General features: G+C 42.6%; 1 protein-coding gene across 2 annotated transcripts in view; it reads right to left on the reverse strand.

The window, feature by feature from the left end:
• Positions 1 to 15,010, reverse strand: part of LOC147112609 (low density lipoprotein receptor adapter protein 1-B-like) — a 154,623-nt gene that overhangs the window by 33,225 nt on the left and 106,388 nt on the right. For both annotated transcript variants that reach the window (XM_085997030.1, XM_085997031.1), the window contains exons 4-5: positions 10,953 to 11,067; positions 4,746 to 4,818 (exon numbers count right to left, since the gene is read on the reverse strand). In XM_085997030.1, the coding sequence (XP_085853156.1) occupies positions 4,746 to 4,818; positions 10,953 to 11,067 (188 nt within the window). The remainder of the gene's footprint in view (positions 1 to 4,745; positions 4,819 to 10,952; positions 11,068 to 15,010) is intronic.

Below are 15,010 nucleotides of genomic sequence, written 5' to 3' on the forward strand. Positions count from 1 at the left end.
TTTATCCGGAGGTTGTATGTCCGGAAACCTCGATCTAACGGCAGAAATCAGCAGCCATTTTGGTAAGGGTGTTTTTCTTCTCCTAGCATTTTTTTTTTTAATTTTTTAATTTTTATTTATTTATTTTATTTTTTTTTTTAAACAGTCAGGCTCTGGAAAGCGCCTCTGTAGCTTAGCAACAGCTTCAGAGACGCTTCCAAGGTACGGGCCGAGTGTTTACAAGCTGTTGCTAAGCAACAGTGTTTGTTGTCAGATACGGAGATGAAAACCTCCGTATCCTTCAACATTAGCGCTGGTCTATCCAGAAATTTTGATAGATCGGCAGCAGCTCGGTCCCATCGGTGCCGGATATCGCGAAGTTTCCTGTATAAGGAGCAGAGATCAGGAACAAGCAGATGCTACATTCACATAACATTTTCCTTTTAGCTTTGATTGGAAATGGTTTGCTTGGGAATGGCATGGTGTGCAATTAGAAAATTGTAATTAAGTACATACAATATTTGATTAACCCATCTTGACATTTGAACCATAAAGTACCTAATGCTATATCTATATCAGGATGAAATGCCTAGTTTGGTAGTTAGCCAGGAAGGGTACAAGATCTTTGTATATTATTACATTGTTTAGTATATGTTTGAAAATCTGAAGGTAGCATTCTAAATTACTTTCCCATTGGTTATGTTATCTATTTGGTATCAGTCATGTACTTAGCGGGGACCAATTCGATCTGAGAATTATATTCAACGAGAAATACAAAAGGTTTCCATTACGCTTCAACAACAATAACTTCCATTTATATAGCACCTTTAACGTGGAAAAACGTCTCAAGGTGCTTCACCGAGGCATAATTAGATGAACAATGGCATACAATTCCAGCCAATGCTGAAAATAAATCGTATGCTAGAAAGTTCACCAGCGATGTTTTTGATGCTCAGCTCCTGGTACATTAGATCAGTATGGCTCGGATTTTGTGATAAAGATAATGGTGAGGCTATCAGCGCTCACCGTTATTAAAGAGTAAACCGGACAATGACTTCCGGCGACTGCACATGCGCAGTTAAACGGGAAATCAGGAAGTTGTTGTCAGAGTTGCCCTGCTCCGCCAGAAGCTTTGCTACAGTGGTATCTCGCCGAGAGACTCAGCATTGAACCACATGGAATGGTGTGAAGTTGCAGTACTTACCCACTAAATACCCAATAAACACGGCAGAAAAGGTTAGGGCTTGTCCATTCCAGTGCAAGTTACTTTTTAATGGCGTGATAAGTCTTAATTATTGCCAAACAACCTCTCTGGCGCTGAAAATTAACTTTTACAGGTGTGTAGTCTCATTCTTTCCGATTTTAATTATTGTTGGAGATTTTAAAAAGTAAAAAAGTGATTTTTTAAAAAACTTTTTTTTGTCTCTTTTATCTCTCGCTCTCTCTCTCAATGCCATGTTTCTTATCCTCTCTTTATTTCGCTTTCTGTACATGATTTGGCATTCAATTAACTATTCTACCTTACACTTCCTGGTTCAGACTGTGAGCCTCATTAAGAATTCTTCAATCTAACTGGTTAAGGAGACAGAAAGTTGCTTGCTCTGTTCTTACAGGTCCCAGATCCCCTGTAGAGGGTGCCGCACTGAAATGGATTTTTAATCACTGCAAGTTCCAGTGCAAAAGCACATAGAAAGTCTGTGGGCAAGTGTACGTTTAATGAATGGCTGGTGCCATTCGTTAGCCACTGACCGCAAAATCTGGGTCAAGATGTTTCAGCATCTAGGGATAAATTTTATCTTTCACTGCTGGACAGAAAATTGGCGGTAGCAGATCAGCTGCCCACTACACACCCTGTCTGATTTTTCTTTCCATTAAATGCTGCAGAATTTTAAAGGAGCTTTGTATCTCAACTTGGAAATAGAATCAGTGTCTCACCAATGTTGAGGAGCATGGATAAGAACCAACATTTGAGATATATTCCATGGATAGAGCAGATGCATTACTGCTAAATTGGCGATGAAGCTGCTTGCCATCCTCCCCATAGAACAGAATCATAGAATGGTTATAGCACAGAAGGAGGCCATTTGGCCCATCCAGCCCATACCTGCTCTCTGCAAGAGCACTTCAGTGAGTCCCACTCCCCCCCCCCCCCCCCCCCCCACTGGACTGCCAGGGATCAAAAGGATGCAGCAGCACTATACGGCTGCCTGCACCCTCCCTACGAGATTACCAGAGATCACATGGATGCAGTATTACCATGAACCTGCTATCCATCCTCCCTATGGGATTACCATGGATCAGATGGATGCAGCACTACTATGAGGTTTCATGCCACCTTCTGCGATAGAACAAGGGAGCAGACAGATGGGTGACTACCACAATGCTGACTTGCCAGAGATCACACAGCTGCACCACTGACGCAATGCTTCCCATTATTCCTCTACTCGACCAGCAAGAGATTTGATAGAAAGTGCTGCTATCACAACTAAATCTATAGTTGCAATCCCCTCTAACGAATAAAACACACTCTTTAGGAATTGGATACATTACTAGATTAGACTGCCAGCCATTACATCAGTTTTAATTTTTAATGCAGTTTTGTTGTTGTTGAAAGTTTTCCAATAAAAGACTATGATTCATTTTCAGAATAAATTAACAGCAAAAAAGTCAACAGTAAAAACATAAATAGTATAGTACCAGGAATGTTTCAAACCTATGATAGATGGATAACTTATAACTCATATGACATTACACGGAGATTGAATAATATTGGGCATCCACAATGTCACCCATTATTTAACCACAGATGTCTGAAACGTATTCTGATCTAATGTACCAGGAGCTGAGCTACATAAAGAAACCCTTCAAAAACATTGCTGGTAAACTTTCTAGCATGTGATTTATTTTCAGCATTAGCAGAAAGTGTGTGCCAGGAAGTGGTAGGCTTCAACAAATAATTTTAGATGACATGGAGCCAGCAATGCAGATGAGCCATGCCCCAGAGGTGATACTCGGAATCTCCTGCCAAATAGCAGATCTATTAATTGCTTAACTCTATACTCTGGGATCGAATGCTCCCTTTAGATATCTCTGCTCCACAACCTCACCCACCCCCCGCCACAGGCAAGTAACACTCCCAGGCCTCTGCCAATTCAGCAATGCAACCAGCATTATCAAGATGTGCAAGAATAATTTGGGTGACTCACCTTTCAATTCATCTCCTGGGAAAGTATCTGGCTTTTTCTTTTCAACTCCACCTGATGGCATGACTAAGACTGGGAACTTACATTCACCACTAACCCCTGAATATTTGCTGATCATGTCAAGTCAGGTCTCAGCCGTATTAGAATTGTGAAGAGGAACTTCTCAATTCTTTTTCTAAATCATAAAATGTCACAGCACAGAAACAGGTCATTTGGCACATCAGGTTTGAACCAACTATCTAATTCTCTCAAAAGAATTGATAGACTCAACAAAAAGTCTGTGGCAGGGAATTCCAAATTCTTCCCACTCTGCATGAAAACACAATTTCAAATCTCCCCTTTATTTCTTTTGTGAGCCAGGAGTGCTCCTCCCCGCTCCAATGCACACCTGAAGGCCACTGCAGGCCGTGCTAGTTCTCCTCCCCCACTCCACCCAACCTAATTGGATATCCTCAAACCAGTGAGCTGTACAATTGAGCGGGGTATAAAACGGGCATCTGACCTGATCCTATTAGTTTGCCACTGGGAGAGTTAGGTTAAAATTACCACCTGTGAGTGGAGGGAGACATACTTCCACATCTCTCCACAATAAGGCAGTGATAGAATGATGAACTACTCTCTCTTAACAGCTCAGAAGGTTGTTTTCTGCTCAATTAGCAATTGATACAAGCTGCTACCTATTGACGGTTTTAAAAAAAGCATTTTGCAAATCTTACGTATCATTTCAGGAGTTTCTTCTTCACTTGCCAGTATTGATATAATTGCATTTACCTATTTTTCTAAAAAAAAAAATGTTCTTAATCATGTTCTTTGCTGTATGGGCAAGTTTTTAAAAATTAAATCCTCATTGTTTAGGAGGGCAGCAGTTAGATGATGAGCATTCTGCACACTAGATAACTGATTCCCTAGTCCACATTGCCTTGGCTCTCTGCACATCAGCTGCAGTGGCAGGTGCAGTAGTGAGATGGTATTTGTGTCTTTCACTGTACCACACATTGCCAGAGAAAGAGTAAGACCACAGGTGGGTGGGACTATGCAGCTCTAGGCCATTCATGTACAAAAAGCAATGCTGCTCAGTGTTAGTGGTGGAATTTCCAATATTAGATATTCTGCCAAATTAATTTGTACATCTCCTTGAACGTATGGGTGGTAATTTTGTACAGTGTATCCTTTCAAAACTACAGCAAACTCTTTTTTATCCGGCACCGACGGGACCAGCGTGGTGCCGGTTTATCAAAAAGTCCGGATTACAGAGAGGTATTGTAAAAGTTACAAGAGCCACAGATCCAGGCATCCCTGTTGCTATGCAACAGGTGCAGGAACCCCGGCCACAAGATCCAGGCGTCCCTGTTGCTATGCAACAGGTACAGGAACCCCGGTTACAGGGCCACAGATCCAGGAACGGCCACTGACATGAAGTAAAATTTACCTGAATCTACTCCTGAATTTTGCCAGTTAACAGAGATTTCCGGTTATTTAGGTGCTGGTAAATCGAGTTTCCTGTACCACATTAAGAAATAATGCAATGTCTTAAAAGTTTGGTTCAATTATTTTTGTTCTTACCCTCTTGTGCGACTTCCCAAAGGTCAAATGCAACTCTGAAGGCCTGAGCAACTGTTAACGTCACAGCCTGTGCCTGTGGTAGAGAAAAAACTAGTATTCATTAATTAAGCAACTTCTTCTTAGGCAGTCCCTCGGAACCGAGGATGACTTGCTTCCACACTAAAAATGTGTTCTCAAGTGACTGATGAGTCCAATGCAGAACCTACAGTCTCTCACAGGTGGGGCAGAAGGTGGTTGAAGGGGCGGGTGGGTGGGGTGCTTGGGTTGATGTGTGCAATTAAGCAACAGTGCAGCAACAAAGGACTGCAGCTGATCAACTTATTATTGGTGTCTTAATAATTCTGACTTACATGAAGATATCAATATTCTTAAATGACTAAACAAATAACATTTTCTAAAACTCTCAAAATACTATGAACAATATTCAGCTAAAGTGAGAGTAGTGTGCCATATGATGCTTTTATGTTATAAGGACTGATATAAATTAGAATCTATGCAATATAATAATTAGTTCAGGTGTCAGTGACAAACAAGTTGGTCTGTTCCAGTAGTAAAACAAAAATCATAAAAGAGTCATGTTTTAGCACATACTGTAAATATTATGCTGCTAACAAGATTGCCCACTTTACTTGTCATTTATAGTCCTATAGTAAAGAAATGGAGAAGGAAAAACATGCTATAGTTCTGTTTTTGCTCATTTGAGATAAAGGAATAAAGACTAAAGGGATCAAGATCCTTTTGTCAGTCAATCTAAACTAAATTCTCGTTAACTCTTTTGATATGCATTCTTTTATAGGAATAAATAAGACTAAAGGTTATAGCGGGTAAACTGAGATGACTTCACTGGAACACAATCATGTGATGCCGAACCCATGGAAATTTGATCCATACACTGACCAGATTTGAATAATGTAAGGGCGCAAATATAGAATAGAAAAATGTGTACTGGGAACCTGTTCCACCTCTCCACTGCCCTGTGGGTGGGGGTGCAATTGTTCTCGTCTCACGTGAGGCTGGTTAAGTCTATACCAATGTCCCTAAATAGTTAATGGTCTGCTTATATCAGCATTATCGATGCCTTCACTATGTTAAAAGACCTGGATTACGTCTCCCCTCCCGCTAATCTTTCTTTATCCAAAGGAAACATGATCAGCTTGGAGAGTCTCCCTTATACCTTTGGGCCCTAAGCACCAGTCTAAAATGACCCTTGCTGCTTTTCTCTGAGCTCGCTTGATGTTTCAATGTCCTTTTGAAATTAGAGCCCCTAAATGGTGTTTGTGTCAAACTTCCACTGAAGTTACAGTGATGGAGTGGAAGAAGCCCTGAGAAAATTTACCCCCATTGTTTTCTAAAATCTAATTCTGGTGGTTCAATAGCCTACTGGCAAATAGAGATTCCTCGACTTTTCGCTTAATGCCTAGGAGAGGCTGTCGCTCAATTCTATCTTTCTCCAGCAATTCGGCTATGCAACCAGATATTCGGGACTGTTAAAGCGAAACCTGAGTAGAACTTCTGACAATTTACCCCTCCTCTTAATGATTGACACACTGGACTAGACTTTTGTTCCTAATACGATAGCAAAATACTGCGGATGCTGGAAATCCGAAATAACAACAGAAAACGCTGGAAAAACTCAGCAGGCCAGAGCAGCATCCACGGAGAGAGAAACAGAGTTAATGTTTCAGGTCGATGACCTTTCATCAGAACTGGAAAAAAGCAGGAAATGGAAAGCAGGTTTAGGGGCTGGGAAAAGGGGGAGGGGATGAAAGAACAAAAGGGGAGGTCAGTGATAGGATAGAAAGCAGGAGAGATTAAGAGACATTAAGAGATATTCAAGGCGAGAGGAGGTGGTAATAGGACAAGTTAAGAAACAAAGGATGGCACTAGATGGGGTGTGAATTGCGCTGGCAGAATGAAGGACAGCTGCCATGTGGGAGGGAAGAAAATATATATATGTGATAGGGGCCGAGGTTATGATCTGAAATTGTTGAACTCTATGTTGAGTCCAGAGGGCTGTAGAGTGCCTAATCGAAAGATGAGGTGCTGTTCCTCGAGCTTACGCCGAGCTTCTGTGGAACAGTGCAAAAGTCTGAGGACGGTGAGGTCTGAGTGGAAATGGAGCAGAGAATTAAAGTGACAGGCCACCGGGAGCTCGGGGTCCCCCTTACGGACTGAAAGGAGGTGTTCCGCAAAGCGGTCACCCAATCTGCGTTTGGTTTCCCCAATGTAGAGGAGACCACATTGTGAGCAGCGAATACAGTATACTAAATTGCAAGAAGTACAAGTAAATCGCTGTTTCATCTGGAAGGGGTGTTTGGGGCCCTGGACAGTGGGAAGGGGGGGGAGGTATAAGGGCATGTGTTGCATCTCCTGCGCTTGCATGGGAAGGTGCCGGGCAAAGGGGAACGGGTGCTGGGGGTGGTCGAGGAGTGGACTAGGGTGTCGCGGAGGGAGTGGTCCCTATGGAATGCTGAAAGGGGAGGTAAGAGGAAGATGCGTTTGGTGGTGGGATCACGCTGGAGGTGGCGGAAATGGCGGAGGATGATCCATTGAATGTGGAGGCTGGTGGGGTGAAAGGTGAGGACAAGGGGAACTCTATCGTGGTTCCAGGAGGGAGGGGCAGGGGTGAGGGCAAAAGTGTGGCAGATAGAACGGACACGGTCAAGGGCCGTGTCAACCACAGTAGAGGGGAATCCTCAGTTGAGGAAAAAGGAAGACATGTCGGAAGCACTGGTGTGGAAGGCGGCACCGTCGGAGCAGATGCGGCGGAGACGGAGAAACTGGGAGAATGGAATAGAGTCCTTACAGGAGACGGGGTGGGAGGAAGTGTAATCCAGGTAGCTGTGGGAGTCAGTGGGCTTGTAGTGAATGTTAGTCAATAACCTATCCCCAGAGATAGAGACGGAGAAGTCAAGGAAGGGAAGGGAAAAGTCAGAGATGGACCATGTGAAGGTGAGGGAAGGGTGGAAATTGGAAGCAAAGTGAATGAAATTTTCTAGTTCAGGGCGAGAGCAGGAGACGGCACCGATACAGTCATCAATGTACCGGAAAAAGAGGTGAGGGAGGGGACCCAAGTTGGACTGGAACAAAGAGTGTTCCACATATCCCACGAAAAGGCAGGCATAGCTAGGACCCATGCGGGTACCCATAGCAACACCTTTGCTTTGGAGGAAATGACTGGAGTCAAAGGAGAAGTTGTTCAATGTGAGAACAAGTTCAGCCTGGCGGAGGAGGGTGGTGGTGGATGGGGACTGGTCGGGCCTCAGTTCAAGGAAGAAGCGGAGCACCCTCATGCCATCCTGGTGGGGGATGGAGGTGTAGAGGGATTGTACATCCATAGTGAAAAGGAGGCGGTTGGGGCCGGGAAACTGGAAACTGTTAAAGTGGCGGAGGGCGTCGGAAGAGTCGCGGATGTAGGTGGGAAGAGACTGGACAAGGGGAGAAAAGATAGAGTCGAGATAGGAAGAGATAAGTTCCGTGGGGCAAGAACAGGCTGAAACGATGGGTCTACCAGGGCAGTCCTGTTTGTGGATCTTGGGAAGGAGGTAGAAGCAGGCTGTGCGGTGTTGGGGAACTATGAGGTTGGCGGCCGTGGGGGGAAGATCTCCAAAGGAGATGAGGTCAGTGACAGTCTTGCAAATGGTGGCTTGATGTTCGGTAGTGGGGTCATGGTCCAGGTGGAGGTAGGAGGAGGTGTCGGAGAGTTGGTCCTAATGCCTGGGTGGTAAGATTCAGCTGGGTGAATGAAGGGCATTGAAGAAAATCAGGGTTTCCGCCAAACCTCCGTCAAAGTTACGGCAGTGCAGCAGTTATCTGTTCTTCCTCTCACCCAAAGTCGAAGGTATATGATGGAGGAGAAAATGGGGACAAAGAACTTTTTTTTAAGTTTAAGTGCAATGGGGGTGAACTTCCTTGGAGCATCTCCCGATGTACCATCATCTCTTTGGCGGAAGTTCGATGGATGTCCCTTTACACACGTCAATGGGGATCCGTCAAAGTTAAGCTTGATGCCTAGGACTGGATTTTGCTCAATTCTGTCCATTGTATCTGAAATTAATTTTGCCAGATTTTATACAAATTGTTGGGTAGAATATATAAAAGACAGCAAAGCATTCTCCCTGGTCATCTGTTCGTGTAGTGATTTTCACAGTCCATGGCTGGCATCTGTAACCAGCTAGGAACATTAGCTACACTTGTTAAGTCTACCTTTTTGATGATGAATCTCCTATATCCTCCAAATTCTCAACAATTACACCTGTTATGTTGCACATAATTTCTGAATCTTTGTTTGCTCCTCTTTCAGAGCTGGTAATCCATTGGTCATTTGGTAAATACTTTTCATCTCCAAACCAATACAAACTAACTTTCTCGTAATAATCTGCATAGGATATACGGCACAGAAACAGGCCATTTGGCCCAACCAGTCCATGCTGGCGTTTATGCTCCACTTGAGCCTCCTCCTCCTGTCTTTCTTCATCTAAATCTATCAGCATAACCCTCTATTTCCTTTCTCCTCATATGCTTGTCTAGCCTCCCCTTAAATGCATCTATACTATTCACATCAACCACTCCCTGTGGTAGCGAGTTCCACATTCTCACCACTCTTTGGGTAAAGAAGTTTCTTCTGAATTCCCTATTGGATTTCTTGATGACTATCTTATATTGACGGCCTCTGGTTATGCTCTTCCCCACAAGTGGAGACATTCTCTCTGTATCCACTCTATCAAAATTTTTCATCATTTTAAAGACCTCTATTAGGTCACCGCTCAGCCTTCTTTTTTCCAAGAGAAAAAAAGAGACCCAGCCTGTTCCTCCTTTCCTGGTGTGTATACCCTCACATTTCTGGTATCATCCTTGTAAATCTTCTCTGCACCCTCTGCAGTGCCTCTATATCCTTTTTAGAAATGTACGCAATACTCGAAGTGTGGTCTAACCAAGGTTCGCTACAGGTTTAGCATAACTTCCCTACTTTTCAATTCTATCCCTCTAGAAATAAATCCTAGTGCTTGGTTTGCTTTTTTTTATTGCCTTGCTAACCTATGTCGCAAACTTTAGTGATTTGTGTATTTGTACTCCTAGATCCCTACATTCCTCTACCCCATCTAGACTCACACCCTCCAAGTGATAAGTGACCTCCCTATTCTTCCTACCAAAATGTAATACCTCATGATTATCTGTGTTGAACTTCATTTGCCAATTATATGCCCATTCTGCAAGTTTATTAATGTCCTCCTGTAACTTGTTGCAGTCCCTTCAGTATTGACTATCCCCCCAATTTGGTGTCATCTGCAAATTTATAAATTGTGTTTTAATTCCAAAGTCTAAATCATTAATGTAAATTGTGAACAGCAGTGGTCCCAGCACTGATCCTTGTGGAACACTACTACCCACCTTCTGCCACTGTGAATAGTTACCCTTTACTCCTACTCTCTGCTTTCTGTCATTCTGCTGCTTGTCCCCTGACTCCGCATTCTCTTACCTTGTTCATCAGCCTATTATGGGGTACCTTATCGAAGGCCTTTTGAAAATCCAGATAAATTACATCTACTGCATTACCATTGTCTACTCTCTGTTACCTCTTCAAAAAATTCAATAAGGTTGGTCAAGTAAGACTTTCCCTTTTGAAATCCATGCTGACTATTCATTATTATATTTTTGGTTTCTAGATGTTCTTCTATTTTCTCCTTTAGTAGGTATTCCATTACTTTTTCAACTGAATTTGTCCCAGATTCTCTCTCAATGTCAACACCTCCAATTCTATATTTGCATTACTCAGGTTTGGCAAAATATTGGCCTTTTTCATTTCACCTCTTGTCAGTTTATCACAGTACCATTTACATCAGCCTTTAGACTGAGAATCCATTTAGCAATGGAAAAAAAAAGATTTGAAGGAAAGTAGAATAAAGATTATCAAATATGAATGAATGAACTGTGCAAAATTACAAATGTGTCTTGCTACAAATGGCTGCTTAATATAATGAAACAAATCAAAATTTCTTGCTTAATTTACTGTACTTTGCATATCGACAGCTTTACACTGCAGCCGACTCTGTCACTGTCATGTCACTTCACTTGACAAAGAGATCACTTTCCATTACTTTAAAATAAGATTTACTTCAAATATCTTCATTAATTGTGAGAAAGAAACAACAAGCCTCCTGCTGATTACCCTGAAATAATATTTCAACATTGGATTTTGAAACTTACAATTTTTTTCTTCGGACAAAGAAATGCATGGCACTCCAAAGTCTCATTTAGCTGACTCTGAGCAATATATGCAAAGACCTTGTCCTGTGTCTTGTCTGCAGTGCAGTATGATATTCTGTTGGAAGAAAATAGCTTTAAGCACATACATTACTCAAATTGACCTGAACATGTTTTTAAGGTCAATTACACTTTTCTGAGTTACATCTTTCATCACTACAGGAAGTTGGCAGATTTTTCTTTTGCACCAAGTATTACATAATCCAATTTAAAGGACTCTTAAATGGGACATTATTGTCAATGCAAGATTTTGCTCTTCACAACATTTCAGTGATAACAGCGGAGATAAAATTAATCAGAAAATTTGTGACCAAAACAAAAAGATCTGAGCCCTACTTTTTTTCTACAGATGTTCAGAATTATAAATGCATGATAGTATTCAGATAAACTGGACTGAGAAAGGCATTTGGGGGTCATATCATTTATAAATCTCATTTCCAAAACAGATACTTGTAATGATAATGCTATTCTTTATGATGAAGAGTATTTTCTTTCCATTTTATTCACAACTCGACAGGAAGAGAGATACAGCTCAGAGACGATGGGCTGGATTTTCATTGGGCCGTGGAGTCGGGATTGGAGGTGTGTGGGGGTTTAAAATCCCGAAATCGGGGGTCCCGACCCCATCCCGCCTCCATGCCAGTTTCAAAGGAGACGGGCACCCGCCCCGCACTGGGACCCACCTCCCCAAGGCGGGAAGGAGATTAGTGCCAATTAACTGCCTGTTAACAGGTCGTTAACAGGCAGTTTTTAGCCTAATCCCTATTTTCAATGTTGAAATGTGGGCTTCCCGATGGCTCCAAACCACGCCAAGTTAGCGAGGCAGGCCGTCGGGATGAAGGGCTTGGAGGGTTCGAGATGTCCGGTGTTCAGGTGAGTGATGGGTGCATGAGTGCAGAGATAAGTGTGTTTGGTCTGTGTAAAGTGTTTAAAGAAGTTCTACTAACCTTTACTTACCTTTACAGCCTTCCTTCCTTCAGGTCTCGGGAGTCCCTCATCTCACCAGCACAGAAAGCAGAATGGCTGCCAGCTGTCAAAATCTGCAGCCTCTGCTTTCTGTTCCGGGGAGATCTCTAAATCATCCTGAGAGGAAGGAATTAACCTGGAGTACAGATTGTCAGTGTTTGACAGCTTGAAACAGCTGTCAAACACTGATATTTCATCTGTCAAAAGGTCTTGACAGATGAAATTTCAATCTGTGACTTCACCTGTTGCCGGGTGGCCCTTAATTGGCCTGCTGAGCCCGCTGGGTGGGCTCAACAAGGTCAATCAAGTCTAAATCGCGTGGGTTGGCTAGAACTCAATGGAGGCGGGACTACAACCCCGAAAGTTGTAGTCCCGCCTCCTACATGAAAATCCAGCCCGATATATCAACACTATAATTGTGTCACATGTAATGATGAACCATTCCTTTCCCAATAACATCACTGACCACTCCTTTCCCAATAACTCTCATGGGCTGTTCTAATTTCCTCTTGTGATGCTAAAATTGTCAGATGGTTTATCATACTGATCATCATAAGTAATGAGAAAAGTCCTTCTACATGCCTACATTTCGATTTTTAGGCTTTGTTCTGTACATCAGCATTTTTCTATTCACTTGAATGTTTCACAATTTCCTACATGAGATTTTCAGCTTACCAGTATACTTTTTAATGATCTCAAACTATAACTTATCTTCAATTCCCTGAACCAAGTGTTCTGAAAATCAATAACTTTCTTGTGCATAATCCAATATAAAGCAAAATAGCTTTGTTCCCACTCGTTTAAAAGAAAATTTGCATTTATACAGCTGTTTTTATGAAATCAGGATATCCCAAAGTGCTTCACAGCCAATTAAGTAGTTTTGAAGTGTAGTCACTGTTGTAATGTAGGGAACGTGGCAGCCAAATTGTAAATAGCAAGGGCCCACAAAAGGCGAAGAAACAAATGACCAGATCATCTATTTTAGGCGTTGGTTGAGGGATAAATGTTGGCAGGACACAGGGAGAGCTCCCGTGCTCCTCTCTGAAATAGTGCCGTGGGATCTTTTACATTGACCCGAGGGCAGATGGGGCCTTGTTTTAATGTCTCATCTGAAAGAAGGTACCTCCGACAGTCCAGCACCCCCGCAGTACTGCACTGAAGTGTTAGCCTAGATTATGTTCTCCTCTATTGAATTATCCTCTTTTAGAAGACTATATATCATTCCTTTGCTAAGAGGGACAGCTGCTTCCTAGATTTGGTAATCATACTCTTTAACCTGTCGCTAGGATATCCACCAGCATGATTCAGGTTGGTTTGTTCTGGGAATTATCTAGATTTAACAGGTTTTTTTTCTTCTGACAGCCAAAGTGAAATTGGCAACTTGCCAAATGGAAACTGTGTTAAGTTAACCCAAATCCTAGCACATTGTGACAGAGCACATTGGTATTATCATTGTACTAGGCCACTGGACTGACCTAAATTTAATCTATTTAGGAGATATGATAAGTAGTAATTTAAATATTGGATTACAGTCAGCTGCCATTAGACAATAAAGTGAGCATGTAGATCAACTATTTGTGACAGATGTCCCCATTCATTAATCACCTCAGTACCTCAATTATGCAGAATAGTAAATCACCATAGAAGTGATTTTACCTCAGACACCACAAAATTGAGATTACTTGATTAAACACTGTGCAGGTGTGCTAACTTGAGAGCTGCAGTGATCAGGAAAAAAGATGAACACAATGGGGTAGAAATTACTCTTGGCCTGCTTTTGGGCACAGACTTCATGCTAAAAAGGCAGTGCACACTCGATGCAAGAGACTCTAGGATTGATGAAAATTAGTTTGAGGGCTTCATCTGAATAACTTGCGCGAGTAACCAGTGCTGGTTGCGCATTCACAGGCAGCTCGCCCGACAAGAAAATAGGCCCTATGAATTTGTCAGTGGGATCAATGCCTGCGCAGATTGGGCACAGGCCATCCCACTGCTAAATTGGTATGCTCTGCACCCGTTGCACACCCAAAAAACAAATTTATATCCCTTTAATTGGAATTTAAATTTCATATTTTTAAAATGTTATTTCCAGCATTTGCAGTAACATTAGGGCTTATCTTACCCACCCACCCCCCACTCAACAGGAACGATGAAGGTAGGGGGGGGAAATAGTAAGATAGCATTGGGGGGGGGGGGGGGGGAGGGGGTGTTTGCACCACATTCCCGCCCACCCACGAATGTTACTTGCCTGGATTCAGGCATGGGACGGCTGCCTTGCCCCAGGGGCAAGAACCTATTTTAAATAACACGGTCATGTCCCAATGACGTCATTGGGATAAGCACATCAGTTTAACCATAGCCCAACTAAATCCCACAGTCTCCAATCTGCTCGCAAAAGCTGGCTGGCAGCAAGGATCCTGACCACAGGAAGTCCAGCTAAGTGCTTTAAAAAAAAATTAAAGATTCCTTATGACCCAGGAGGAGCAGATGTTTTGAAATTGGATTTCAACAAAAAAAGTATACCTTTGTGACATTCATGTTACATATGCAACAGGTTTTATATATGCAAATAAAGTGAAAGTTGCAAATATTTTAATAACTGAAAATAAATATATTTTACAGGGATTACTTTACAAGTCTGCACTGTTGTGACGAGCCTCTCCCAGTGGCAGCAAAGATGCATAAAATTACCCGCTACATATATTCTTGGGACAATGCAGTAAATAGTGCGCATGATCGGAGCAGATTTCATGAGGACATAGACAGACTGGTCAAATGGGCAGAAATATGGCAGATGCAATTTAATGAGGATAAGTGTGAAATGATGCACTTTGGGAGAAACATGGAGGGCTGGATTTTGCCAGCCCTGAGGAGGCGGGACTGCTGGGAAAATGGCAGAATCTGGGGGCGGGTACCCATCCCGCCTCTGTGCCATCTTCCCAGGAGGCGGGTAGCCGACCCGCGCCAGGTCCCGTCTCCTGGAGGCAGGAAGGGGATTACAGCCACTTAACTGCCTGTTAACAGGTAGTTAACAG

Source organism: Somniosus microcephalus, chromosome 9, assembly GCF_052327205.1.
Source record: "Somniosus microcephalus isolate GS21.2 chromosome 9, FLI_Smic_1.0, whole genome shotgun sequence".
Taxonomy (NCBI): Eukaryota; Metazoa; Chordata; class Chondrichthyes; order Squaliformes; family Somniosidae; genus Somniosus; species Somniosus microcephalus.